Below are 27,995 nucleotides of genomic sequence, written 5' to 3' on the forward strand. Positions count from 1 at the left end.
TACTTGATCAGCTTCATTTTACCAAGCTGTCACTAAAATCACTCATATTAACATAAGTGAAACTGTGAATATTACATGTGTTACTATGGACATTCACTGGATAGTAAAAGTAAAAGATTGGCACACTATTTAAGTTACCACTGACTGTCAGAGGCGTCAAAGGACCCGGATTCACTTTGTTGTTGTTGCTTTTTTTTTTTTTTTTAAATATATAATAAATTTAAAAAAAATCTATTTGGTAATATTAGCATCTAAAAATTAAAACTGAGATATTTTCTCCCAAACTTCAATCTTTGGCATTCCTTTTTTAGTAACCTTTAATATACTGGTGTTTACTGTAAACGAAGGATTGTACCAGGAAGTGCATCCAGCACAAAACATGCAGAGCTACCCGCTGGTTTGACTTCTTAAATAAATAAAGGTTCTGTGGTTAGGGGTCCATATTGTTATTGAAACGGTTTTAATTGCCTTTAATGTACAAACACATGAATGTGCTGTGATATTTGTGTCACTCATCGGTGATTAGTATTAATATGCTTGTACAAGAGGTGGACATGCAGATTCACACATCTGCAAAAAGTAACTGTGGAAGCAAAAGGAATGTCAATTAAACAGAACAAATACAAAAATAATTTGAATTTTCTAGATAGTTATTGTTGACACGGTTTCATTTTTCCCCTTTTTGAAATTCCCAGAAAGTAAATTTAGATTAGTTTAGCGGGATCCTCTTCTTAAAATGCGGGAGTCTGAATTAATCTTGTTTTTGTATGACTTTAACTTCATATAGTGGATCTCAAACCGCGTCGACTCAACTCTATTGAAATAAAACATGAACTGATACAGATTCGGTACTTGCTGTGATCAAATGCTATGAATTGATGTTACTTGGGATCTATTTTGCTTCCATACAATTCATTTAACATTATTATCAGATGTAGTTTAATAATTTCTCCGCTTTCCTTCTGATAATGAAAAAATTAAACAAACCTCGGTCTAAAGCGGTTTCGGGGCGCATGTACACCTCGGGGTTTTAATTCTGTGGCCCGAGCAGGTGCACAGAGGGGCGGAAGGTTACCGTCAAAAGCGTCGTTTCAGATGTTGGGAACACACGTGTGTCAGGATGGACTGATTGCTGCTGTGAACGAGGCAACAAGTTGTTGCTTGTGTTCGCTGCTTCTGACTTCACCAGGAGAGACGCCGTCGGGACCGCATTTCCCCGCGTGCACCTCAACCTGAATTAATCCTCGCGAAGCTCGGTGGATAACAAAGTCATCCGTGCGTCTTTCCTCCTCCTCCCCCCCCCGAGGAAACTGAAACGCGCGCGCACAGCGGATGCCGGGTGCGCACTGACGGTTTGCGGTGAGTTTCTCTGTCAGTGAGCCTGCGCGGCTCGATGAGTGACACCAGGAGGAGGAAGACAGACAGACAGTTATCGTGGCTCAAACTCGACCTGGATGGCACCCAGCTCCCGCTGAGCTCGAGCGGCAGAGCACCCAAGTGGCGAGTCGGGGGGTGGGTGGGGGGGCTGTACGTGAAGCTTAAAGAAGTCGGGATGGACGGCAAAGGCACCCTGAAGATGTTCAGGAAAAAACGGGAACTAATCAAGACACCGTCTATCTCGAAGAAGAGTCGAGCAGGAAGCCCTGGGCCACAGAGCAGCGCCCCGTCTGTGAGTAGCGCATCACTTCTGGTTTCTGATGTTTAACTGTGTGTGTGTCAGATGACCATCATCTGGAGTGGACAAGTTTCTGAGAGGGCTCATTACCAGGGGTGCTTTTGTTTGTGTGTGTTTGTGTGAGGCTCTGTAAGTTTTTAGTCTTTTTTGGGGGGGAATCTTTTCTGCTGCTGTAGCTGGTGCGATCAGGGGTGTGAAAACTGTCCTCTAGCTGAAACCAGTCATTATAATGCAGTGTCACAGTGCTGAGTGCTGAGATGGGTACCTGACTGTAAGCTGACTCATATCTGGTTATGTGGCGCATAGGAAGTATGTCTCCTGTGGGGTTTTTGCGTGTGTGAGTGAGCAAGTGAGTGAATGCGTTTTGAGAATTTGTGATTAGAATGAGGACAAAAGTCTAGAGGGCAAGGAGCATGCTGAAACGTGGTGGCAAAAATAGTTACAACCCTTATTCTACAAGTCAGAGAGTTAAAAAAGCCGAGTCGAAAGGCAAGGACAGACTGGACATACTGCCCAACAAGCACAACGTATGGCTGAAACAGGTACGTTTGTCGTGTACACACAAGTCTCTGAACAGAAAATATGCACTGATGCTTTTTTTTTGGTTTCCTGTAAAGTATTTAAAATTTTCAGGCTGCTTTTGCTTGGTTGAGATGCACTTGTCGAGCCCTAAATCTACAGGCCGCTGACTTTAGTTGAAGTTTTCTGTTGAGTACCAACAGGCCAAAAAAAAAAAGAAACTTCTCCGTGAGTTGTGTGTTTTTGTTTATTTTATTTTTTTGTAGGTGATGTATAAAGTTATTCGACTTTCTGCTGAGTTTGCCACACCCGTTAACAGCTTGGAGTCAGGAAGTATTGCACAACGCAGCACAGGATCTTGTGAAAGTCTGCATATGATTGTTTACTAATAACAACAGTGCTGCTGGCCCCAGAGGCAAAGAAAAGTCACCTTGTTAGCCGTAATGCTGAAAGGGACGAGCTACATTGCAGTCTTGACCTTCTCTGTCTTCCTGTCATCTCTCAGCTCTCCATTCTCCAGGAGCAGCCTCGCAGAGATGCAGTCGACATCACACTCTTTTGTTCCCCCTCATCTTCCTCCTCCTCGTCTTCAACACTTACCCCAACTTCCGCCGGGCTCCAGGATCCCTCCGCGTCCTGCCCAGGCACCCCGAGCACTCAGCACAATAAATTGGGAATGATGCAGGGGGTGGGCTGCCCGTCTCCTGTGGCCACTCTCAAGAGACCGACCGCACTGAGCCGACACGCCAGCGCTGCAGGTCTGCTCCATCACTTAATTATAGTCTTGCTCCTGCTTGCTGAGCGTGGCCCATCACAAACAGAATCTGGTCAAAACACCATTTATGATCTGTAACTGAAGCATTTATGTGGCGTTATCACCTTTTAAACATTTAATATGAGTGAAGCTGAAAGGTTTGAGATTATCGACTTGGATTTCAAAGCCTAGAAACTGTGAAACTGAGGAGTTCTTTAACTAATGATTGCTCTTTAAATAGATTTCTTACACTGTTAAATGTAAGAAGGAAAATCATGACCAGAAATTGCCATTCTACAACTTCTGACCAAGAACAAGCCAAAAAAAAATGCTCTAATGGAAAGGAATAGTCAAATGTTTTGGGTAGATGCGAAGGGCCCCTCTAATGTCACACTAGTGAGCATATAAGCTTGAAACTGTTGCACATTTGCAGAAAACCAAATGATACAGATCCCCACGTTTTGTTTTTTGTTTTTATTTCATTACAGTTTGATTGTATTCTCTAAAATCTTGAATCATTCTATTATTATTTTTATTTTTTATTTTTATTTTTTTGTGATAATTCATGAAGATTATTCAGTAAAAATTGAAAGTCTCACATGAAGACTAAATGCGTGTTTGTTGAGTGATATTTCTGTGTCTCCTCAGGGTTCCCGCTCCAGTCGTGGGTTTTCACTAGAGGTCAGGGAAAAGGGGCTATAACCCCGACGACTCCATCTGACAGTCCAGAGAGCGCAGCCATCGAGGTGGAGGACATCCCAGCCCTGCTGAGGGATGTCGCACGCTTTGCAGAGGCTGTGGAGAAGCTGAAGGATGTTGTTCTGGCTGAGGGTGAGAGCCGTGACAGGTTTAAGCTTTGTCTTGTACATCTCCAACACAAACCTGCGTGAGAAGCCTCCAAATACATCCTGTCAGACAGGCTTTTGTTTGGTCTTGTTAGCAGCTGCAGTCTTCCCTGCCAAACTCTGACTTACAGAAACGTGCTGTGTCTAGATTTGTTTTGAACAAAGCGCTCTGGGAGTCCCTCAAAGCTGAGCACATTAAAAATATCACTTGTTTTCCCCACTGTTGGGGCAACACACACTTTCCTGCTGACACGAAGCCATGTAAGGTTTTGAATAGTCGCCCTCCATTCAGTAGCTTTGGAGAAACAACAATAGTGTTTGCACTCTCTCTTCCCTTTTGTGTCACTCCATTTTGACAAGAGCTTACACAGAGAGGACATGAGGGATCCAATCGTACATCCGCCGTGTTCAGCGACACATGTGCGCGGTGTGCAAGGGGGGAGGAGGAGGAGTATGTTATGGGCGGAGCATCTCTGCACAAGCAAGCTTTACAAGAGGCTCTGAGCTTCCTCTCTCCAAATGGAGGCAGCGCGCTCACAAAGACAACCGCACGCTTGTCTCCAGCAGGAAACCAGTTTTTTGTTTACTGCAGACATGTTCTTGTGCTCCACGTGCACGATGCAGTGAAGCTTTAAAAAAAAGGGGCCATATCACAGGGGTTTGAAAAAGAACAAAGAAAGTCCACCTGCTGAATGCTCAAACTGTGTTGTCTTCTCTAGTTTCTGTCGTGTTTTGGCTAGTTTAGCTCACTTGTCTGTTATCTGGCTCTGTTCTGTCATGTTCTCCACCCACAGAGAGCTTTCTAAACAGGAAGCCATGATGGATTGTCTCTGACAGAAAGGCCTCGTCCGCACTTCCTCGTCTGATAGTCTGGCTGCGTTGCAGTGATGCGACACTGATCACTTTCAGAATCAAAAATACAATTGCGGCGTTGAGGTGCTCTTAATCTAAAGCAAAACCTCTTTTGACATTAAAAACTGTTCTCAGAAACTTCAAAAAGAACATTTGAGCCACAGGGAAAAAAAATGTTGCAGAACACCACAGTTGGTTTGTAGTGTTGCAAAACAATAGAAGGGACCACATCCTCTCCGGCACTGTGTTTAGGTCACTCTGTTCTTGTAGTGTGCTGCTGCTAATCTGATACTCTGACACACATTTCGAGACGAGGGTGATGGACCAGCTGCCCTCTGCTCTCCTCCACCAGCGAGCCAGTGTGATTAGATGACTCGATGGAAGAATGCGAGGTTGCAACATTAAAGGGTTGACAAAACCGGTGTCTGGAGGAAAGGAGGCTAGAAATGTGTCACCAGTGACATTAAAGCTGACAATGTTTATCTGGAGCTGACCTGTCTGACACTTGGCCTATTATCAGTGTCCTTATGGTTGGTGTTTCAACTGTCAGTCTCCATCTGCTGTTCCCCTGGGAAGAAAGACTTGGAGACTTTCAGCAATGTTATTTCAGGGAAGAGCTAATGTATCGATAGCACTCGTTTTCTTGCTAGCCTTGCTCCATCCAAACATTTTTAAAAATTCCACCTGTAAGCACCTACATTTCTTTAATGAACACGGACTTGGCTATGTGAGGATTAAAATCAGCAAGTTCTTAGTGTTTCTTGCGGAAAGGAAGCAGAGATTCTGTTTAAACTGTATCTCAGGTGGTGCCACAAACCAGCAATTTCACAATGATTGCAACTGCGTTTGGCAGAATGCATCGCCCAAAATAAAGTCAGCAAAATGTTCACGTACATATTGTATCGAGAACGAGACAAGTTGCTACGCGCTGGCAGCGATTTTAGTAGATGGCTTATTGTTGGCAAGTCAACACATCCTAAACCTCAAGCGTGATCTTTTTTTGAAGCTTGTTCCGCTGTTTTTCCTCTTGGTTCTTGTTTCACCTACCACGACTCTATCTCACCCAGGTAAGGAGAGTCAGCGGCCCGTGGCCCACGAGTGTTTAGGGGAGGTGCTTCGGATTTTGCGCCAGGTCATCAACACTTATCCTCTGCTCAACACCGTCGAGATCCTCACTGCTGCCGGCAAACTCATATCCAAGGTCAAAGGTAGACAGACTCTTCTGTTTTTTTTAGATGCATGTCTTTGAAAATCTCGATGTAAATCTGAGTTGTACAATGACGGTAAAACCCAACATCACTCTGTAACTACTCTTGACCATGACTGAAACCTGAACACATGTACGATTTTCCAGGTTTCCACTATGAGTCCTCTAACGAGGCTGATAAAAAGGACTTTGAGAAGGCAATTGAAACCATTGCTGTCGCTTTTAGTAGCAAGTAAGTATCTAAATCAGCTTTTTATTCATATATAAAAGTAAAACGCTGTCAAAAGCTGCTTCTGTTTCTTATCAGTAGCTTCTAAGAATGTATTTCAGTGGCAGTGAAGCCTTAGTGGTGTCCAGTAGGCTATTGTTCACACACAGGCAGTTCAGGTGGTGTGTAATTGTAGATATTAATACGAACAAAGTAGTCTGCTGTTGGGAATGAGAGAGAGAAGTGCAGTGATGGTGACACATTTGCATGAGACAAAGCTGAAAACAGGAAGTGGGTTTTCTTCTACCGTATGACACAAAACCAAAAGTAGAAAATGCTGTTGACTACCTGCCTGCTAAATGAACAGATTGCAGACCAAAGAGAAAATACATCGTGGGAACACTCGGTTGATTTGAGCTACCTGAGAATAGTTGAGATCAAAAGAACTGGCCTTTAAATTTGCTTTTGTTTTCCTGTAACTTTTTGTATTTTTTTTCTAATAGTAATGTAAAATGAATATATATATATATTTTTTAATGGCAAAGGAAAAATACTAAAAGCTGAAGTATAATTGTGGCGTATCGTACCAGGATTTTATCGCATGCCTGTCTGTGCCATTTCAGGGTTTACACAACTGTCACACAGCTTCAGGAGGAAGTGAGCTGGCAGAGACAGTTGAAATCTGCCATATGAGTCTGTTTCCTCATTCTCTTCTCTAGCCTTCCTCTGTATGACTCGATTTTGACATGAATGCAAAGACGGAAAAATCTAGTGTTGTTGTTTGGCCTGCATTTCAGCACATAGGATGGTTGCAAGAAAATAAAAATGACTGCTACCAAATTACATGATTTTGGGGGGCGGCGAAGGAAAGCTGGTAGACTAACAAAAACTGTCACGAAACTTGCTTATCACCTTCAATCTGCAGTATACCTGTGGAGGTTTCGTAGAAGGCCTGGCCCTCTTCCTCTCTACTGCTTTCTCTTTTGAAATCCATCTTACGCTTTTTCTCTCTCTGCAATTCAACAAAGATTTTACGTTTGTGTGAAGGAGTCTGTGTTTCTCTTTAGTGTGTCTGAACTGCTGATGGGAGAGGTGGACAGCAGCACGTTGCTCTCCTTGCTGCCTACAGAGAAGAGCAGAGTGAGTTTGTCACCTATATTTCACACGTGCCAACCAAAAAGAAAAGTTACTTAATGTGGTGGTTATGCAAAAAGCTCCTTGATTAAATTAAACGTCACTGCCCGCAAAATGACACCTACACCTAAATTTCTGCTGAGTGTAAGGGGGGGGAAAAAAGAAAAATATCCTCTAATTCTAGCGAGTAAAGGTTCGTGTTTATGCCGTTTTAGTCCATGGAGAACTTGTACACTGGTTCTGGCCATGGAGGAGATGGTGGACATTACAGGAGCGACCTGCAGGACATGGGTAAGCATAAAGGTGCCGTACAGCTTTTGCTTTCAGTTAATCACAGGTGCTGCTTTGCATAACAGTGTAACCTCCTCCTTTCCATTCATCTCATTTGACTCCATATGTAAACGTTATAGTGGATATTTTCCTATTTTCTGTATTTTGATGTGACGGTGCATACTTTCAAACCGCCAACGTCACTGTAGTAATCTTAATGTTATCCCTGTGTTCATGTGAGAGATTTCATGTGTAGTAGGTCTCCCCCTGCTGATGAATATCCTGCAGTGCTCGGATGTTGTCGCAGTTAGTTTGTTGGAAAGTCACAGTCACAGGGGAAGTTTTTAGCAGAGAGAAATTACAGATTTAAGTACTGACCACAGCAGAAGACACTAAAAATAAGCTTCCAAATCAAATCCACTCGCATACCCGATGCAAACAATCGTCCTGTTTTCTGTCGTATCGACAAAGCGTTTCCTGCACAGTGACCTGTGTTGGTGTGTTGATGTGTAGGTAGAGCTGAGGAAGTGGATGTCATCCTACAGCACAGCGAGGGAGGGGTGGACTCTGCTCTGCTCTACGCCAAAACCATTTCCAAGTACATGAAGGACCTGATGTGCTACGTGGAAAAGAGAACTTCACTTGGTTAGTGGGAGTGACGAAACTATGTGAGAGTGATTGTACAATGTCAGACCAACTATCAACTATGATTTCAGACACTAAACTAGACTTGAGCTTCTTATCACTGACATGTTTTGGGGTTGTTGTTTTTTTTGTTTGTTTGTTTGTTTGTTTTTTGAGTCAGAAGTGACCATTTTTAGATGAGAGTACAACGTAGCAAGTTATCAGTGAACTGATGAGCTTACTAAAACTTGTATGGGAAAATCCACCCATTTAGCTGTCACATGGGAGGAAATTGGTTTTAAAAAACCACTACAGGCTGGAGACATTGTTATTTCTTATGTACATTTGGGGGGTTTTAACCCGGGAGTCCATGAGGATTGAGGCATCTTTGAAGACGGCTTCAAGTGGCCATTCAAGTTTATTCCATCTTATTAAAAAAATAGTGAATTTTTTGGGGTGATTAAATTTTTATAGTGCACGTTGTCCTAGAAGTTGTGCTTTTGACCATAATTTTAATAGTCTCTGTTTTTGTTTTGTCTTCCCCAGAGACCGAGTTCTCCAAAGGCCTCCAGAGATTATACCAGTCTTCCAAACACAGTATTACACATGTAAGCTCCATTCACTTTCACCTCTAAAGAGCTGTAATTTCTTTATAGTTCACGATCGTCATCTTATTGCTTGCTCTCTTCCTCTAGCCCCACATGCCTCTTTTCTCCATCTACTCTCTGGCTCTGGAGCAGGACCAGGAGCAGAGTGTGGGCCTGCAGCAGGCCAACAACACCCTGCACAACCAAACCTTCATTCAGGTACATTTCTGAGTTATTGGTTACTATTCTAGTAAATGAAGCACAAACCACATTTTTGGTTAGTCACTTGCAATTTCTCACCTCTCATATTTAATGTGTATCCTGCAGCCTCTGATGCAGCGTAAACAGGAGCATGAAAAGAGACGTAAGGAGATCAAGGAACACTGGATTCGAGCTAAAAGAAAATTGGTATGGCCTTATGATCTTTTATTAATCAACAGCCCTGTTTTATCCTTTTACTGTGACAAGAAAATCAGGCAATAACTGAAAATACCACAAACCTATTTCTTTATTTCTTTTTTGTTTCGTTCCTCCTCGTTTAGATGGAATGTGAGGCAAACCTGCGGAAGGCCAAGCAAGCCTACATAGCACGCTGCGAGGAGTACGACAAGGCTAAAACGGCAGCCTGCCGAGCTGAAGAGGAGGGAGGGGGATCCACAGCGAAGTCTGTGGAGAAGAAGAAACGAGTGGAAGAAGAGGCTCGCAACAAGGTTCTTCTCAATAACTTTGTTTTGCTGATGTTGTTTTGTCTCTGCAGGAAGAAAGACGATTAAATTTTTTTTGCATACGACCTATATCAGCTGAAAATCTTTGGTCACAACTCCGTCACATGAGCCAAAGATGTTGTGTGAGGACACAAAGAAGGAAATAGTTTATCTGATACTTGCTAGTTTAGGCTGAGTGAACAGTTAAGCTTTACATAGGGCTCGTGAAAACCACTGCTGGACTTTCAGATCTTTCCCACTACTGGATGAATTCATGATTTTAAAAAATAGGTTAGAAAATGAAGAATTATGTACCTTCATTGCCCACCAGGGGGCCGCACCCTGCACTTCAAGAATAACTAAGCTTACCCTTTCTGATTTTTGCCACTGTGTGAAATGTTTCATCAACACTTTTCTGTCTGATAAATGATCTGACAGATATAAACAGCAAAGAAAAAGCAGAAGTAAACTGAAAGTGTGTGTGTGTGTGTGCGCGCGTGTGTGTGTGTGCGCGTGTGTGTGTGCGCGTGTGTGTGTGCGCGTGTGTGTGTGCGCGTGTGTGTGTGCGCGTGTGTGTGCGTGCGCGTGTGTGCGTGTGTGTGTGTGCGTGTGTGTGTGTGCGCACAGGCAGATGAGGCGGAGGCCACCTACAAGACTTGTATAGCAGACGCCGCCACTCAGCAGCAGGAGCTTGAGCACACAAAGGTCACAGTGCTGAGGCAGCTGCAGGACATCATCAAACAGAGTGATCAGACCATTCGCTCGGTGAGAACAAAGGCCACACAAGCCATCGCGTCTCGCCAAGAAGAAAAGCTACAAATGCTCACCATCTAATCTTTTCACTTCCAGGCGACCATCTCCTACTACCAGCTCATGCACATGCAGACAGTAGCCCTGCCTGTGCACTACCAGACTCTGTGCGAGAGCAGCAAGCTGTACGACCCCGGCCAGCAGTACGCCGCTCACGTGCGAGACCTGCAGCTGCCAGAGCAGCCGACCATCCAGTACGCGTTTGAGTCCTACTCTCCCTCCAACTCATCATCGCAGTAAGAACTTCAAGCGCATCCTCAATTAGTTTCTCAATGAAACCGTTCCTATGCAGCTCAGGATGGGGGTTGTTACAGTTTGGGGGCCACATATGCCTACAGCAGAGAGAATTTAGCAAGGATCCACTCATATCTGATTACTCGTTCCTAAATGTATTCTCTCTTTAACCAAACATTTTCACAGACATGACACAATGTATCAAAACCACGTTGTTTCTGTTTCCCAAATATAACCTGGGTTAGACTATTTTAGGAGTTGATTGACTACATACAACAATAGAATACTCTATATACAGTGTTATACCACTGATGCTGTAATTTGTACTAAAATGCCATATCACACCTGCTACACACAACCCTGTACCCAGGCGTAGGACTAGACTCTCGAAATATGAATAAAAGAAACCCACTTTTAATGCATTTGCAATCTGAAAATCCCAAATTGTTGCAGCCATGGTCACAGACCGAGGAATGACAGCTTCAACACAGACATGCAAACGAGTCAAACAGACAGTCCTGCCGTCAGTGTGGAGACGACAGCTGGAGACAGCCGAGAGTCAGAAGTCCAGCGCAAGAGTAAGTGCATCCGATGCCTGCCGCTGCTAAAGATTTTACACAAATCTTAACAATTCCTCGCAATTACTTGTGACCTGTTACTATCCTGATGTCTGTAGTTAACAGAATTGGCAATGTAAAATGTGACTAGCTCATGTTATTGTCCCTTTTGTTATCACAGGACAGGGGCATAAGTCATGGGGCTCAACAGTGAGCGATGACAGCGTTGTTGGAGATGGAGGCCTGGATTCTCCAACTGCCAGCACAAGTAAGTGTAGACACGTCTTCTGTTAGTTTCACGCTAATCCGTACCAAAACCCTGCTCCAGAGATGGCAGTATGCATTATAAACGCTCTCAAACTCACTTATTTTAGGTGACATCGCTAAGATTGTTCGGACTTCATCGACTGGAACGATGTCGTCCAATGAGGATGCAGATGAAAAAGATGGAAATGTGTCCTCATTTGAAACTCAAAGTAAGATTTCCAGATTGTACATGTTAAACCTGGCTATCGGTTGAGTTTGGATTTTGCGGAGTGTGTGATGGGGGTTATTCTGTGCAGATATTAACGGCATGGATCCAGACGTGGTGGTGTCCACCGGACCTTTCCGTAATATCGGCCTGTCCAAAGCAGCCTTGACCCACCGACTGAGGAAGCTTCGGACTCCTTCCAAGTGCCGCGAATGTGACAGCTACGTTTATTTCCAGGGAGCTGAATGCGAGGAAGTGAGTTCTTCATCACTTCACCAGGCTAACATGTTTTGAGGCTCACGCTCCGAGTTGCACACTGAAACACTGAAAGCCTTCCAGCTGTGGTTAGATCGGCTCAGTGTGTTGCTGATGCATGCTACATTTTAATGATATTAGTCAGCGTGTTCAGTGAGCATATGCAAATGTCAAAGTAAAATATTTTGTATTCTTAAAATTAACTTTTTATGTTGAACCCCACAAAATAGCAAATGGTCTGAGAAAAATGCATAAGTGGTTAGATAAATATGTTCAGTGTGGATACATGTAAATTACAGTATGTAATGATCAACACTAAAAATGAACATCTCAGACTTTCTGTAAAGGATGGACTTCCCTGAGAAGTAAAGCCAATGTGGAAATTGCATTGTTTCTAATGGTTGGAGGGGGAAGTGTAAAAAACTGTGCGTAAAATGGCCCTCAGCTGTCAGTCCACACCTTGCTCGTCCCTTCTGGTTGGAAAATTTAGCAAAGTTCAAAATGCCCATCACAAGACTTTATTAACAAGAAGGTGATGTCACTGTAACTGTTACAATCTTGTATATTTATAGCAATAATAAGGAACTACGTAGCATAAAGTGTAAAGCATGACTCAAAGCAAACGAGGGGAGAAAAAATAATTTCCGAAGAAAGACTTTAAAAAGTGTGTGTGTGTGTGTGTGTGTGTGTGTGTGTGTGTATATAGTTAGTTGAAAGAAGCTACACGTCACTCTGATTACAACAGATGGTACAGTTTCTGTTTTTAGAACAGGAAACTGGAATTTCCAGTGTTCCAAGAAAATATCAAGAACTGCAAACAAAGAGACAATAAAACCACAACAAACAACTGTAACAGGAATATGTAATGACAGACAAATTTCATATCTTTATACCATTTTTTTTTTTCCCCCACCATCTTTTCTATTGAATCGGGGGTTTTCCTTCCAATGGGCATAATAAATACAGTGGAAATGTAGTAAGGCAATTGTGATACCACTGTGTCACCCCCTTATTAATGCCCGTGTTATCTAATTTTATTCCATCAGGTGATTTTTTTTTTTTTTTTTTTTTTTTTTTTTTTAATTTGTACACACACGTTTATTAACCAAGCATGTGTACACATACAAGAAATTTGACTCTGGTTGTTTCTTTGTTCTAAGTGTATATAACAGAGTAGACAACAGTCATTACTGACAATAACAGTGCACATAGCATATTTATGGTGCAGATGTTGGAATAATTAAGGGATGGAACGTGTGTGTGTGTGTGTGTGTGTGTGTGTGTGTGTGTGTGTGTGGATTGACTATAAACACATATAGACATGTACAACATTCAGCTGGCTGTCATGTGGCTGTCACTTGCTGATAATTGAGATTCACAGCAAGATTAACCATACTCATTTGAATACTGTTGATTGCTACAAGCAGCCTTACTTTGCATTGCAAATGTGAAACACCTGTAGTTAAAGTTTTTTTTATCAGTGAAATTGAACATAGGTTCCCAAAAAGTTGATTCTGTTCATCTAGACGTAGAGTTTTCAGTGGGAGAAACTTTTTGTATGTGTAAAACTATGTATTATGCATAGTTTATTTATGTTACCTACACTATTGAAATTGCACATTACACCTTTGTAATCATTTTTGGGGGGTTTTAACGTTCTTCCTAATTAGATGTCACAAGTTTTTCTACCTAGTCACAAGTTACAGCTGTTCCCAGGCTACGATGGTTAAGATGATAATCATTATATTAACTGTTTTCTCAGTGTTTCCTGGCGTGCCACAAGCGCTGTCTGGAAACTCTGGCGATCCAGTGTGGTCATAAGAAGCTGCAGGGCCGTCTGCAGCTGTTTGGCAGAGATTTCACTCAGGTAGCCAGCTGTGCCAGTGACGGTATTCCCTTCATCATCACCAAGTGCATCTCTGAGATCGAGAGACGGGCACTGAAGATGAAGGTGAGAAAAAGCACGTATGCTGTTTTGAAGGGGTGGTCGATTTCTGATTGTTTGCCTTTGAACCGTTGGGTTTAAATCTCCTTTCTCCTCTTTTCAGGGCATCTACAGGGTGAATGGAGTGAAGACCCGTGTGGAGAAACTGTGTCAGGCCTTTGAGAATGGAAAAGAGCTGGTCGAGTTGTCTCAGTGTTCACCACATGACATAAGCAACGTGCTCAAGCTTTACCTCAGACAGGTAACTGAGGTTACACTGATGTGTAGCAGCTAGTAAAGACTGAACCTGAAGCTCAAGTCAATCATCATATGTTTGGTGTTTTTCCTTTACCCCCAGCTGCCTGAGCCCATCATGCCTTTCCATCTGTACAACAAGCTGATGGGTTTGGCAAAGGAGAGTCTGCATAATGAAGGAGACACACCGGAGGGGGAGGACTCAGAGTCGAGCAGCACTCACCCGGCAGTGAGCAGGGGGCCAGAGCTGGTGGATCTGGGCCCAGACACGGACCCAGAGGTCCTGGTCCTGGTGGACAGTCTGAGGGAACTTTTAAAGGAGCTGCCCAAACCCAACATCGCCACACTGCGCTACATCGTTCGTCACCTTCGAAGGTGAGTTAGTCATACAAGTCATATTAATTTTTTATTAAAAAGCAAAGATTCTGTTAACCTCACCATCCTTTCTTGCTCCATCTTTCTCATTCCAGGATCGCAGAGCTGGAACAGGATAACAAGATGAGCCCCAGCAACCTTGGCATTGTGTTTGGGCCCTCTCTGATGCGGCCCCGTCCAACGGGGGCTACGATATCCCTGTCCTCTTTGGTTGATTATCCCCATCAGGCTCGCATCGTGGAGGCCTTCATAGTCTTCTACTCTTCCATCTTCCAATCCAAAACTTCTCAGACCCACAAAACCTCCCGTGCTGCCTCCACGCAGCAGGTAGGAATCCAGCACACGGTGCACATTAGTATTTACTTACTGCTGAGCCTTTTTGTGAGACATTTTTAGGAATTAAATACTACTGCACAAAATATTTGCTCTGTTTTTACACATACTCTAAAGCATTGGAACAGAAAACCTGCTTTAACAAAGTCTAAAGAGTTAAAGGTTGCAAACAGCCCGGTATTAACGAGCAATACCAAAACTGGTCATAATCAGTCTGGCTAATAGAGACACCAGATTTGCATTTTTCTGTTGACTGAAAACAAATTCATGTTGTGAAGCTTTCACACTTTCCCTCCTGGTTTCAGGAAAATGTTACACAAGACAAAATGGTGAGCCCTGTTGACGCAGAAGAGGATGCGAGCAGAGAGGAGAAGACTAAACCTGAGGTTGACAAGACAGAGGAGGGATGTGGTGAGTTTTAAAGGCCAAGTTGTGTAATTTTATAGTAAATGATTTGCTCTTGAAAATGTTATATACATTTATCACTTATTTATCTGCATTCAGGAAGCTCTTTGGGGTCATTGGGCTCCAGTGAGCAGCTCCCAGACTCTGACTCTGAGCTGGACGAGAGGCACTCCCACAGCCTTACGAAGCAGGAGAGCGTGAGCATAGACGATGACCAGCTGAGCTACAGGGACAGTTTGGACCTGTCCAGTCAGTCTGCAATCCACATCGAGCCTGAACAAGATCTGGATCAGGAAAACCCAGAGGGAGAAGAACCCCCCGCTCTGCCAGACAGCGGGCCCCCAGAAGAAGGTGCTGGAGAAGAGCAGGATCTGAGCGCTTCTCTGGCAGAGCTCAACGTGAATCAGTCCAACAATAACAACAACTACCACCCGTGCTCTCCCACACTGAGCCTGTCGGGCCTTCCACTGGCACGTCTCTGTGGAAAGAAATTACCACTGACGAGAAATCGAGACAGCGAGCCAGAGTTTGTCTGATATTGTCAATCGTGTCTGTTCGTCTTTAAATTTGAAGTTAATGAAAGCCTAACGGTCTGCCGTGTAAATAGGTCAAATTAAATTTTAAACTGTAGATGTATGTTACTGTACTAATCTTTGCTGCCAGTGAACCCTCTCTGCACGCTTGCTGCTCTTGGGATTACTGGCGTTTCAAGATATTTGATTTGTTTGTATTTTAAAGCGTTTGTTTTTTGGGGGAAGGGAACGCTGCATCAGAATGTGACGCGTGAAAGCAGATTCCACTGCTGGTTATTTCAGCTCTAAAATTGAAATACATGTAAACATTCTTATAAATGTTGCCTTTTGTCTTATGTCAGTTTTAATAAAGGTTCTTGTTTTAAATTTGTAGTTTTTGATTTTTGGCATTTTGTGCAAATTACCAAGACGGAGAAATTAAACCAAATGAGCACAGTTGCAACCTATTTCCTAGAATGGGGAACGTGGTGAGGAATATGTCGTCTTTAATGTATTCATTTTGTCACTCCTGGCACTCAATGGGGCGAGGGAACTGGAGGAAGTGTTGAATACAGTAGGCGGTAACCTCTGAGGCTCAGTTAGCAGAGACTGGTATCAAAAGTAGGTCTACGATAGCAGCAGCAGCAGCAACAAGAGTAACATGGCATTCAAGAGGAAAAAAAAGGTAAGAGTCTTAATCGTTGCTTAGTGTAAAACGGCACATTTCAATTTTGAATCATTTATTTTACAAAATCAGTAATTCAGGTCAAAGATACAAGCAGGGTGATAATTGAACAATGAATAACCAAAGCTGTCGTGCTGAGATTCCTTCACTGGTCCTTAAACGTTGATCAGGGAGAATAACTAGAAAACAGAACAAAGAAAATTTACAGCATCATTCAAGTTTGTTTTGAATGTTTAGACCGGAGATGCACCGAAAGCATTTTAAATTCTGTTTGTATGTTGTGGTTTAATACTTCCTTATTCTCAGGAAACACACAAAACCCAAGAACATTAAAACTTGAGGAGCTGCTACGCACTTTTTATCGCTTCGTTTCTTTTTCAGCTGTTATGTAAAAAGAAGCACATACCTGTCATTGGACCAGTCTGTATGTGATGTACCGCCCAGCTGTTTCACTGGGTCTGATGATCTTCACTACCTGGAACAGCAGATACAAAATGGCAGCTTTTTTTTTTTATATATATTGCCACAGCGCTGTCTATCAGTGCGATGGGAAAAAAAAAAAAAAGTGATAAAAATAGTGCTGTCTCATCCTTAATGAATGAATGAATCCCTCTCATGCTTTTAAAAGAAGACACATTGTTTTTGTGTTTGCATAAAGGGACCGTTCAAATAATTTAAATACCCCCAAATGTCAAACCGGTTTCAGGTTGATCACGAGTCTCACAGGTTTCAGAACAAACCCCGCACATAGTTTCAAAACATTTCTTGCAAAAAGTTAAACCTCTTTAGTCACATTTTCTTGAATTCTGTCAGTTATGATAGTTTCTAAGATTTCTTACCTGTCCTCTTTTTAAGCCAAAGTAACGAGCCACAGGGTCCCCGGCCTGGATCCTTGGCAGCTGGCTTTCTTTTAATTTACTGAGGTAATATTGTTAAGGGCAACGAGTGTACAAACCTCAACGCTTCTAAACTAATTTACTGTCATGCAGCGCAAAGTGCAAGGATACTATCTTGCCAGAAGTTCAGTCACTTCCTCTTTTGTCATGACGATGTGCTCTGGTACAAGCTGAAAGACAGGCGAGAAATGCAAATACAGAAATGTACAACACGCTGCAGGCTTACTTGAAAATAAAGATTTTAATATAGAGGACAGTATGATGCTTACCTCGTGCTCTGTGATGTTAATCAGCAGCTCCTGCTGTAGAAACTGCTCCAGTATATATTTGGGTGCCATGTCGACTAGAGACTGTGAGGGATTTGTATATTTACAATCACTGCCGCATCCATTTCGAGAGAAAAACCTTTCCCTTTTTATCACGTTTGCTTTAAACTGATGTTTACCTGTTTTGCTGAGGGTGTCATGCCCATCTGAACAACAATGATTGCCCGTGTGATGTTCTCCTCCTGCATCCTCTGACAGTACATCTTAATTGTCTTGATACCAACTTTGGGCTCCTCTGAAAAGAAATTGAAAAAAAAAAGGGTGAGATTTTATGAAATTATATACCTACAAGTAACATACAAAGATAAACAAACATGCTCATAAACACACGTTTTTACAAATGTAAATTAGTGCAGGTGTCATTAAACAGCTTTACTGCTAATCCCTTCAAAGTCTTCTCCTTATGAAGCGCTGCACGATTCCCAGCACTCCTGTTATTTCCACCTTGAAGACTTGGTCTGATCAGTTGTTGGAGTGTGTTACAATTTCACCATTAGGTGAGGAATAAATGTGTCAAACTGACTCAAATGTCATGTGGAGAGTCATTCCTAAATTTGGTTTAGAAATTAGAGACTATGATAGAACCTGCACAGAGCACAATCATTGCTCCTCACCTGACTTACTTCTCAGATTTGGCTCTCTGTGACTTTGGTCTCTTCCCCAAGTGAAAAATTCAGGTGAGGCATTGATGCTTTTGAGGAGGAGCTCTCCAAGACTTTAAATCACTTGGAGTTCTTTTAAAGTGCTGAACTTGTGCTGAAGTACTCACTGGAACTCTTAATATATTCAGTGCAAGTGAAGAAAGTAAACTAAATACATATATATGTATAATATATATACATATATACACACATACATATATACATACGTATGATTAAATAAATAAAACCATTGGAGCAACAATAAAAACTTCACGACTGGCTAAATGGACAATCTGGTGCATTCTTAAAGTAAGGAATAAACTGGCCAACTCAGCAACGCCTTAGAGAATAAAAGCGACAATTAAAGTGATATGACTTCACACTAATTTCCATGGAAACGAGTGAATGTAAATAGAGAGAATTTACAACAATCTGTAAACCACTGGTTACACTTAACAGAAGGCTATAATTCCTAAACACAGGTGAGAAATACTTTTGTAAAACCTTGAATTAAATCTGAAATTCTGCACTTCGATCACACCCTGAGTGACTTTTGAAACCATCAAAGTGTTGTAGAGAAGCAAAACTACAAAAACTATATTATTCTCCAAGTACACATGGCCCTAATTGTTAGTCTGGCAAACAAAACAAAATAAATAAAGCCCCCACCCCCCCAAAAATGATCAAAAAATATCTTTATTGCAGTGGTGGGCTATTGGTAGTTGCTTGTTATTGGTGAGTTTCTTTTGTGGGAATGAGGAAAACCTCTTTAGGCAGCACAGATTTTACAGTTTTCAAGGACAAAAAAACAAACAAGGTGTGGTTTTGGCTTTTTTAAGGACTGGACTCATTACAAACTATAATATTAGGAATACGCCTACCAGGAAAGAAAACGAACATCTGGTCTGTGGGATCATCATTGTGTGCCACCAGGACGGTGAGATCTGTACGTCGGGGACGCCCCTCACTGGGCTTGTCTCCAAACTGACTCTTGAACTCTTCCAGTGTCTGGTCCAACTCATCCTGTGTCACCAGATATCCTCTATCATGGCAGAGCTGTGAGTGTAAAGGAAAATATTAAAAAGGCAAATTAAAAACAAACAAACAAAAAATCTAAACTAGTTTTGAGCAGACTGTGGGTTTTTCTCATGACATGAAGTGAAGCAGGCCCTCAGGGCAGCCAATGCTAGGAAAGCTGCTGGCCCGGATGAGATCCCAGTGAGGATATACCACCATCAAAACCAGCCTGAAGACCACCGCCTTCGACCCAGATCAGTATGCATACAGAGACAACAGATCTAGGGAAGATGCCAGATCTTCATGATCATAAAATCTGCTGACGACACAACTGTTTTAGGACTCATCTCAAATGGGAACGGGGTTGTCTATAGAGATGAAGTGCAGAGCCTCTCCACGAACATTAAAAAAACAAAAACAAAGGAAATCATCACTGGTTTCAGGCAACAGAGAAGGGCGCTCAGACCACTGGAACTAGGGGGTGAGGAGGTAAAGAGAGTGTCTTGCTTTAAACTTCTGGGAATACCATCAATGAGGACTCTGAATGGACAACAAACTGCTGCTATTATAAAAAATAGGCACAACAGAGACTATTTCCTCAGAATAAGGCCCACCTGTCTGTAAATCCGTTAGTCTTTCTACCGCTGCAGCATTTTAGATCAAGTGAATGCTTTTCAGGGAGTTTATAGGACATCCTGACAACGAATAGCAATAGGCCAGCATTAACTAGTTTTTCAGCATCACTGTGAGACAGGATGTTTCTGATTTTAGCGATATTGCACACATGGACGAAAGCAGTCCTTTGTGTTTGTTTAATATACACATTTAAGGACATATTCTGGACCAAAAAAGACTAAGATTCCTCACAGTGTCACTGGAGGCCAAGGCAATGCCATCCAGAGTAAGAATCTGATTAGATACTGCATTTCTGAGACTTTTAGGGCAGAGTACAGTAACCTCACTTTTATCTGAATTTAGAAGCAAAAAATTAGAGATCATCCAGGATCAAATCCTGCAGTTTAATTCATTTGTGTGTGTTATCTGGCTTCATAGTTGGGTGTCATCTGCACAGCGGTAAAAATGTATGCTATGACAATCAGGGATACAGTGGGCTTTATCGAGCATATAGCACAATAAAAAACAAATTGCCAAATAATGCAAATCATGCCAAGAAGGCAAATATGTGTTCCTTTTTTAACTCATAAAGAAATAAATTAAAGATTACGAACTGTGTGATGAAACTATCACAACCCACGCCCACAATGTTCTCCTCATATGATAGATGAGGAGAACAGGCTTCCAAAAACAACGCTATGATGATGTAGTTCAGAAACCCATCATGTTGCACTGAGACTGCTTTAAAATGACGGCTAACGTATGAGGAACAGATCCGCTTAGTATCTCAGGTGGGAGGGAATGAAATACAAAGAGAGGATGTACAAACTGAACTCGGAAAAGGGTTTATAATCCAAACCTCGATCTTTTCCAAATCGTTTCCAAAATTACATAAACTGTGACTGAAAACTGAAAATACAAAGGGGAAAATACTAAATACGCCTCTGACGCTCATTAGTACTGTCATTAAACTGTAATAATACCAGAACCGCGAATTATGAGCTCCACAGCAGCATCATTTTACTGTGCTTGGTCGGAATCGATGATGCTCTGCTCTCCTTAGCTATTCTAATGTGTTAAGTAAATCAGTAAACAAGGCTACCTTCCTGAAGTGAGCCGCTGATTTCGACTCTTAAGTTAAAGAAAGCTAAATGCTAAGCTAATAACAAACAAACACACAAATGTAACCTACCTGCATGATTGTTTTGCGGATTTTCCAAAGCCTGTATGTTTCCTCCTCGTCATCCATCTCGTCTCAAACCGTGTGTATACTCTAGATTTAATTTAAATTTATTATTTTTCAATGAATGTCCCACTCTTAGGCACAGACATACACGACGCACGCTTTCGTCTTCCGATACAGGCTAGTGACGTAGGCTGGGCGCCTTGGGATGACGCACAGCAATCGAGGGTTTGTTTGTTTTGGGGTTGTTTTTTTTTGTTTGTTTGTTTTTTGTTACAAAACTTTTACACATAACTCTTCTCCCACAGTTTGCCGAAAGGAAGGTCTTTCACATAGAAAAGGGATTTATACTTTTTGAACTTGAAGCCTTTGATAATAGACGATAACGGAACACACGGACTTTTGATGAAAAACAGAAACAACCTCCTCAGTTAATAATAATAATAATAATAATAATAATAATAATAATAATAATAAAAGTAGTGTCCCTTCTCCCTCCTCTGGTCTCTGAGGCCACCGCCCTCCGCTGTTTCACAACACGCCGCAGGGCGGAGTCTGCAGCTGAGGTTCACGGTGGTAAATTTGTCCTCTTTTTAAAACAAAATGAGGCCATTTTATGTTATTTTAGCAACTGGGGCTGTAGCGAGCTCTGTGGCACTACTGGCGACGGTGTTGTACTTTGTATTAACCACAACGGTAACGTAAACCTCAACCATTTAATCTGCATGCTTTTGAGTGACGTCTGTGATTTCCACTGTGTGTAACACAATTTCATGTAACACGCTTTTTTTTTTTTACTGCTGTAATAATATCGTTAATCCATTTTTCACGTAAACAACGATGGCTGTTACCCAAGATGCTCTGCGTGTTTGTGGTGGGCTTTGATTAACACACGTGACACGGACGGACGCCCACAAAGTTCGCAAATCCTTCCCTCCCTCTGCTTTTTCCCGCACAGTTAAAGACATACCTTTCCACTGAATTTAGAGGGTGGAAAAAAAAATACATTATAAGTGCTGTTTTTGACACCGGATGTTTGTGCTCCCACTCTGGCTGCTGGTGTCAGCTGATAGGCTTATCATCAGGACAGACAGAGAGGCACTTCTGTATCGACACAACACCCGGCCATGTTTTTTTATTGTAGCTGATGTTTTATGATTAAAGAATAAAAGTTTGCTTTCAGCATCAGTTTATATTAGTGGTGGAGAAAAAGTGGAGAAAGAACAGAGTTCATTTTCTTTTTATTATTATTATTACATTTTATTTGACTGCTATTATTTTCAGTGTAATTATGAGTTAGCTTCCACATTGGATTTGCTACTTTCAATTTAGTTTTCAAGAGTTTTGGTGTTTTACTCTTTATCAGGGCAACATTTAGAAAAGCTAAAAGAGGAATTACAATTCAAGGCTCAACACTTAATGAAACTTGTTTACTGAGGTCATGCAGACCTCCTGAGTTGTAATAAAGAAATATGCACCCAAGCCTCATCAGTCCAAACTGACAAAACTAAAACTTTATGACTACACACTATTTCTTAAATGAAACACTGTAGTTTAAATTTGATCAAGATCTGAATTTCCTGCACACTTGCCTGGACAAAATAATATTTACTACTGAAAATCACAGCAAAATGTTGCCTCATCTCTTATTTTGTGGCGCAATGTTCTGCTTAGCTCTTCCACTCCAGCTCTCAAAACATAATCACCAGTTTTGTAACAATTCTGCTCTTGTTGTCTGAGATTATGATTATTTGGTAGAATGTTTTTTTCCCAGCATAAAGTTTCAAGTTTGCTTATAAACTTTGTGGTGGGAAAAAGCAGGCTCTCATGTAATGACATAGTTAGCATTGTTGAATGGGTGCATTTAAACCATAATCTTGTCTAAGCCTAATGCAAATGTGAAAATATCAGAACAAAGAAAAGAAGTTTTTTTGCCAAACTCATTTCTTTTGAATGTTTTTGTCAAAGGTTTCTATGCTTAGCTCGCGTAGCCGTTTTGTAATGGCTCATGGACCATTGGACCCTTACAAAACAGGCAAGATAACTGTTTTCAACCCTTTTATTTCAAAATAGACACATTAGTTCTTTAATTGCTTTGGATTAACAGCACTGGCAATTATATTAAAAAAATATTGAGAGATTATTGATGCACAAAATAATTCTCCATAAAACTTGGTTTCTAATTTCACACTAGAATATAAAGAGATTGTGTAACAGTGACTCAAAGCAACCTGTGCTACACACGTAAACAGGCAAAACTCAGCAACTGTTATTCAATCGGGATAATCACTGTTACTGTTATTTTTTTTGTTGTAAAATGTATATTTTTGGTACTCTTTGCATACTGAGATAAAAAGCAGCAGTGATTGAAGCAGCTGGCTCTGATTCGTCTTCACATCTTCCATTCAAAATGTGAAAAATGTAATAATCTTAAAGCTGATTGATGTGAATTCAAAATTTTAAAAAGTGTTTTTTCTCACTACAATAGAAAGAGAGAAATCCAGCCTTTTTAGGGTAATATAGAAGTTTATATCTGCTGCAAATCACCAGTTTTTCACTCGGATACTAAACACAATGCATAATGAGCTTTGGTTTTTCTTCTGACCGTTGCTCTTTGCTCTACACGGACTAAGTTGTGAACTGTGGACTGCAGCACACATGCTTTTGTGATCAGGCTTTACTGAATCAGCAGCACAGAGGGAGGTACTGGACAATCACAGCCTATCAGTTTAGTTAATGATCACCTGGTTTTGCTTTACAAAAGCACTGTAGAACGTGAGTTTTCTCAGTACAGAGACAGAAGTTCAGCGGTGATACTTTTAGAGACCGAGGAGCTAAGTAGGGCAGCCATGCGCCTGATAGGGTGCACAGTCCTCCTCTCTGTCCTGCAGTCGGCTATGGTAAGAAACAACGGGATTAGGACTGAAACATTACTTTTGCGTTTGAGGGCTAACCTTTGCTTTTGCTCTCCTTAGATTTATGTTTATTTTCATTACATTTTCTTTTTAAAATTAATTCTTCGCATCTGATAGGCTGTGGAGTTTTGGAAATAACACGGTGTTCTAACTACTTATTGTTTTTTTCCCCAGTCTACCCCATTAGAGGAATGGCAGAGGGCAACATCCATTTATAACTTTTCAGCAACGGATATTGATGGCAACGTGGTTTCCCTTGAAAAATACAGGTAAATTTCTCTGTCATTTTGTTAAAACCTCCTATTACAATTATAAACCTCTTATCACTAAACAAATGTGTGTGCACGTGTGTGTGTGTGTGTATTCAGGGGGAATGTTGTCATCATCACCAACGTAGCCTCTAAATGAGGTAAAACCCCAGTAAACTACTCTCAGTTTACTCAGTTGCACGCCAAGTACGCTGAGAGAGGTTTAAGCATCCTTGCCTTCCCTTCCAACCAGTTTGGGAACCAGGTATGTAAAACATTAGTTGTTTTTTTTATTGCAACATTTAATGAGATTTGTTTGTGTAAGTTATCAGTTATCCAGGTCATGGATAACTGGAGATCTGTAAAGACGTTTCACCTCTCACCCAAGAGGTTACTTCAGGTCTAAAAACAAATGGTGGAAAGTCTTGTTGTATTGTTAACAGATAGACAATAACTTTTTAAATGTTTTACAGAAAAAAACTGTATAAGTGAAATTTTAGCCAGTGTGAAACCTTTATAATTTTTGCATAAGATCTCCTGAAATGTTTTTTTAATATCTAAAACATTCATAATTTCATTAAGTGTGTAATCATGTGCATAAATTGTAGTTGCATAAACACCACAATGGATAATTTGGCATTTTTCTCACTACTAGTCCGAAAGATGGCTTGTTTTTGAAAGAAACTAGGCCACATTTTAAGATTATGTCAAATTCAAGAAGCTGCTGTTTTAAGTCGACTATTTTGTTGCCATTATATATAATTTGTCATATGCAGGCCACTGAGAGCAGTTAGAGACTTTAATACTTTTAATACTATTTACTTTTAGGAGCCGGGCAATGAAACTCAAATCAGGCAGTTTGCAGACACGTTCCAGGCTCGGTTTGATATGTTCAGCAAGATCGAGGTGAATGGGCAAAACGCTCATCCTCTGTGGAAGTGGCTGAAGGAGCAGCCTAACGGGAAGGGCTTGTTTGGAAAGTAAGTTGTGAATGAATGAATCTGGGTCACAGTTATATGCTCAAAAAGTATCTTAAAAGCTTGTTTGGATCAGACATAATGCGTACAGTCATCTGTTTAAAATGTGTACAACTGAATTTGAACAATAATCAGTCATATCATTTAAATTACCGGTAGTTATTGATTAACAGCATTTTTTATTCCAATGCTGACTGAATGAGAGTGATTAGTGGTTTTCTAACACATTTTAATGTTTATTTCTGCAGTAGCATCAAGTGGAATTTCACTAAGGTACGTTTTATTACGGTTTATTTTTAAAACATTTTTATGTCAACAGGGCTAAAATATTATAAAATATAAAATACTGAATATTTGAAAAACAGTATAAAGTATAAAGGATAATTTTAGAGAGTATGGAACAATTAATGGAACAAGCTTTTATATGCAAAAAAAATGTGTTATAATTATTCATTTATTTTCTTTTGTGTTTAGTTTTTGATCAATAGAGAGGGTCAGGTGGTGAAGAGATATGGACCCTTGGATGATCCAAGTGTACGTACAAAATCTTTGGTTATTCTGTCAGATGTTCATTGCTCATGTGTCTGTGTGATTACTGCTCACCCCGTGATGAGCTCTGCTGTGCTTTCAGTAACAACAAGAGATGTTTGTAGTACGTGTAACTTTATCACCCCTGTGTATAGACATGCAACTGAAGTCCATGCAACTCTCGCTTTCCTTCCAGGTGGTGGAAAAGGATCTTCCCAAATACCTTTAAACCTCTAAGAGATGCCTGAAACCGTGCTTACTTACATCCACTTGATTTTGTGTTTCCAGTAGTCTTTTTTTCTCACATTTCTCTGCCTCTCCAAGCACCGGTGGATATAGTTTCAGTCCATCCCAGACCAGTGACGGTCTGTTCATCAACCTGCATCGCAGGCAGGGCAGACCTGATGTAAATGGCGTGCAAACCTGCTGGGAAGGCGACCGAGCTTATAGTCATAGAGTTCTATGGAGAGAACGACGGGGAACCCATTAATAGAGCATCATTCAGCACCTTAATGTTGGGCATTGTTTTCATCATAAAATATACTAAGATTTGTTCCTGTTATATTTTTGTGTGTAACTTTTATTGTCTGTGATTAAAACAAAAGTGTTGGGGTTTTTATGGGGTTTTGAGGTGTTGGTACTGAGGAACAGATACATCTTGATCATTCATGTGCACAAGGATCTTTTCTTTTGTGTAACAGGAGCAATTAAAAAGGATTTCAGCTGAAAATGTATTCATTTCTGAGTCAGAAAGTCTTTAAGAAGTGAGCACTAGAGCTTGAAATTGTTCAACACAGTATTGTTCAGAAAGTGTGGACAGAGCAGTTTACCCTATAGGCTGTCCTAAAAATAACAATGATGACATATAGAACAAATAAAGAACTCGGAAAAAATTGAATCTTGGAAGTAGCCTGGATCATTAATTCCTTATATCGATGTTGGCGCTATTTGTAGGGGAGCAGGGGAAACAGGAACATTATTACACCACACAAAAAATATCATTACTATTTTTCTTTCTCTGTGTTTTTCTGATATTTTTAAAAATTATTTCTATATAACCTGATAATATCATTGTGATCTAATTCTGTGTAATAATAAGTGAAAATCTTACATCTTGACACAGTAAGTTCATCCTTGCAAAAACCTAAAAAAATGTCACCCAGATTTTATTTAAAAGACTGTTAACTTATTTATTTCTAAGCTTCTCTGAGACTCTTTATTATTAAGTATCGTCTTCTACTCACTGCAGCAGATAATCTGCTTCTCACCCTATTCCTAGCACCTTCCTCCTTCACTTCATCCAATGATTTTTTTCTGTGGTCTTCCTCTTTTCCTCTTTCATAGCAGCTTCATATTAAACATGCTTCATCCAACATATCCATTATCCGTCTTTTGCACATGCCCAAACCATCTCAGCCTTTCCTCTACAACTTTGTCTCTTACAGCTCAACCTGATATATCCTTCTGATGTGTTCATTATTAATCTTATAAATTCATACATTATAAATTTATTACTTCTACTCCTTGCAAAGGTACCCATTTGTCACTCCTACCACTCCTAGATCCACAAAGACACATTACCTTGTGACCTTCTCTCCATCAACACTCTCAAAGCAAATCTCACATCTGTATTGCTTTCACAAATCTTCATGGTATGGCTCATTATCTTTATCCCTGTGTAATTACTAAAACTGTACAAATCAACCCTGTTCTTGAAAATCTGCACCAGTACATTTGTTCTCCATTTCTCAGGCATTATCTGACTCTCTAAGATTTAAAACTCCTGGATGTTTCCATACGTCCACAAAGTATGTCATCTGGATAAGTAAATTAAATAAGTTAAACGTATAACAGAAACATACTGAGCCCCATCAAAAAAAAAAACAAAAAACAAGAGCCCTGAAATGTTATGCAACTGCTCAGTCAAATCTCCTTCTTGCAGTTCACTCAGAGTCCTGCAGAGGGAGTCACAGGGCCCATCAGTACAAAACCAGGCGGCAGCGGCTCAGCAGCAGCAGCAAGTGCAGTGCAGAGGAGCTGGAAGAAGCAGACTGTGGGCTGCTGTCGTGAGGAAACACTGCACAGATGAAGGGACCGTCGCGGATAGCTGTCGCATATTCCTCCGTTTGACTACTGTTACACATCAAACGACCCGATCCTCTTTCCCTCCACCGGGATCGCGCCGTCGCTGTGGGTCTTTCATTCGGAGGGGCTTGCCTGTTTTTTCCTCCGGGAGGCTGAATGGAAGCAGCAGCCGAGGGAGCGGTCGGGCTGTCGGAGGCCAGGGAAGGGAGCCCGCTGTCCGGGGCCGCAGCATCCGATGATGGGGACACGGTTGTGGGAGTTAGCTACGGGATGGACGCCGCAGACATGGGTATTTTTCCACATATCTCATAAGCCATTCTCATCGTCCCTCCATCCATTTTCCCTCGCGGCTTTACTGCTGCTACCGT

General features: G+C 41.2%; 4 protein-coding genes across 13 annotated transcripts in view; 3 read left to right on the top strand and 1 right to left on the bottom strand.

Annotated features, from left to right (window-relative positions):
- Positions 1 to 1,108: 1,108 nt before the first annotated feature.
- On the top strand, positions 1,109 to 15,898 carry arhgap45b (Rho GTPase activating protein 45b). 5 transcript variants are annotated; one of them, XM_082525518.1, is made up of 24 exons: positions 1,109 to 1,669; positions 2,700 to 2,952; positions 3,597 to 3,779; positions 5,713 to 5,853; positions 6,000 to 6,084; positions 7,128 to 7,200; positions 7,410 to 7,497; positions 7,978 to 8,109; positions 8,635 to 8,696; positions 8,784 to 8,894; positions 9,003 to 9,083; positions 9,218 to 9,385; positions 10,007 to 10,144; positions 10,229 to 10,383; positions 10,877 to 11,001; positions 11,162 to 11,248; positions 11,355 to 11,456; positions 11,544 to 11,707; positions 13,470 to 13,658; positions 13,756 to 13,893; positions 13,990 to 14,261; positions 14,357 to 14,588; positions 14,900 to 15,005; positions 15,099 to 15,898. In XM_082525518.1, the coding sequence occupies exons 1-24, from the start codon at positions 1,394 to 1,396 to the stop codon at positions 15,533 to 15,535; spliced, it is 3,798 nt and encodes a 1,265-aa protein (XP_082381644.1). In that variant the 5' UTR covers positions 1,109 to 1,393; the 3' UTR covers positions 15,536 to 15,898. The 5 variants fall into 5 exon arrangements, with proteins under 5 accessions (XP_082381644.1, XP_082381642.1, XP_082381643.1 ...); XM_082525516.1 differs by having other exon boundaries at positions 1,110 to 1,669; positions 10,229 to 10,425; XM_082525517.1 differs by having other exon boundaries at positions 1,110 to 1,669; positions 7,410 to 7,485; positions 10,229 to 10,425.
- Positions 15,899 to 16,129: 231 nt separating this feature from the next.
- gpx4a (glutathione peroxidase 4a) lies at positions 16,130 to 26,440 on the top strand. 3 transcript variants are annotated; one of them, XM_082525529.1, is made up of 7 exons: positions 16,130 to 16,196; positions 23,964 to 24,058; positions 24,158 to 24,302; positions 24,866 to 25,017; positions 25,263 to 25,287; positions 25,489 to 25,548; positions 25,739 to 26,440. In XM_082525529.1, exons 1-7 carry the CDS (start codon positions 16,173 to 16,175, stop codon positions 25,769 to 25,771), a joined length of 534 nt encoding a protein of 177 aa, XP_082381655.1. In that variant the 5' UTR covers positions 16,130 to 16,172; the 3' UTR covers positions 25,772 to 26,440. The 3 variants fall into 3 exon arrangements, with proteins under 3 accessions (XP_082381655.1, XP_082381653.1, XP_082381654.1); XM_082525527.1 differs by lacking the exon at positions 16,130 to 16,196 and adding an exon at positions 21,392 to 21,570; XM_082525528.1 differs by lacking the exon at positions 16,130 to 16,196 and adding an exon at positions 23,406 to 23,774.
- polr2eb (RNA polymerase II, I and III subunit E, b) lies at positions 16,235 to 21,265 on the bottom strand. Of its 2 annotated transcripts, XM_082525526.1 has the most exons (8): positions 20,884 to 21,084; positions 18,941 to 19,115; positions 17,538 to 17,653; positions 17,362 to 17,442; positions 17,204 to 17,262; positions 17,036 to 17,114; positions 16,603 to 16,671; positions 16,235 to 16,375 (listed from the first exon to the last, which is right to left on the bottom strand). In XM_082525526.1, exons 1-7 carry the CDS (start codon positions 20,938 to 20,940, stop codon positions 16,606 to 16,608), a joined length of 633 nt encoding a protein of 210 aa, XP_082381652.1. In that variant the 5' UTR covers positions 20,941 to 21,084; the 3' UTR covers positions 16,235 to 16,375; positions 16,603 to 16,605. The 2 variants fall into 2 exon arrangements, with proteins under 2 accessions (XP_082381652.1, XP_082381651.1); XM_082525525.1 differs by having other exon boundaries at positions 17,204 to 17,442; positions 20,884 to 21,265.
- Positions 26,441 to 27,508: 1,068 nt separating the features above from the next.
- Positions 27,509 to 27,995, top strand: part of pip5k1ca (phosphatidylinositol-4-phosphate 5-kinase, type I, gamma a) — a 52,620-nt gene continuing 52,133 nt past the window's right edge. For 2 of the 3 annotated variants that reach the window (XM_082525522.1, XM_082525523.1), the window contains exon 1: positions 27,509 to 27,916. In XM_082525522.1, coding sequence (XP_082381648.1) covers positions 27,784 to 27,916 — 133 coding nt within the window. In that variant the 5' untranslated portion in view covers positions 27,509 to 27,783. The remainder of the gene's footprint in view (positions 27,917 to 27,995) is intronic. The other variant, XM_082525524.1, reaches the window with a different exon arrangement.

The sequence above is a fragment of the Aulonocara stuartgranti genome (assembly GCF_965226115.1).
Source record: "Aulonocara stuartgranti genome assembly, chromosome: 23".
Lineage (NCBI taxonomy): Eukaryota > Metazoa > Chordata > Actinopteri > Cichliformes > Cichlidae > Aulonocara > Aulonocara stuartgranti.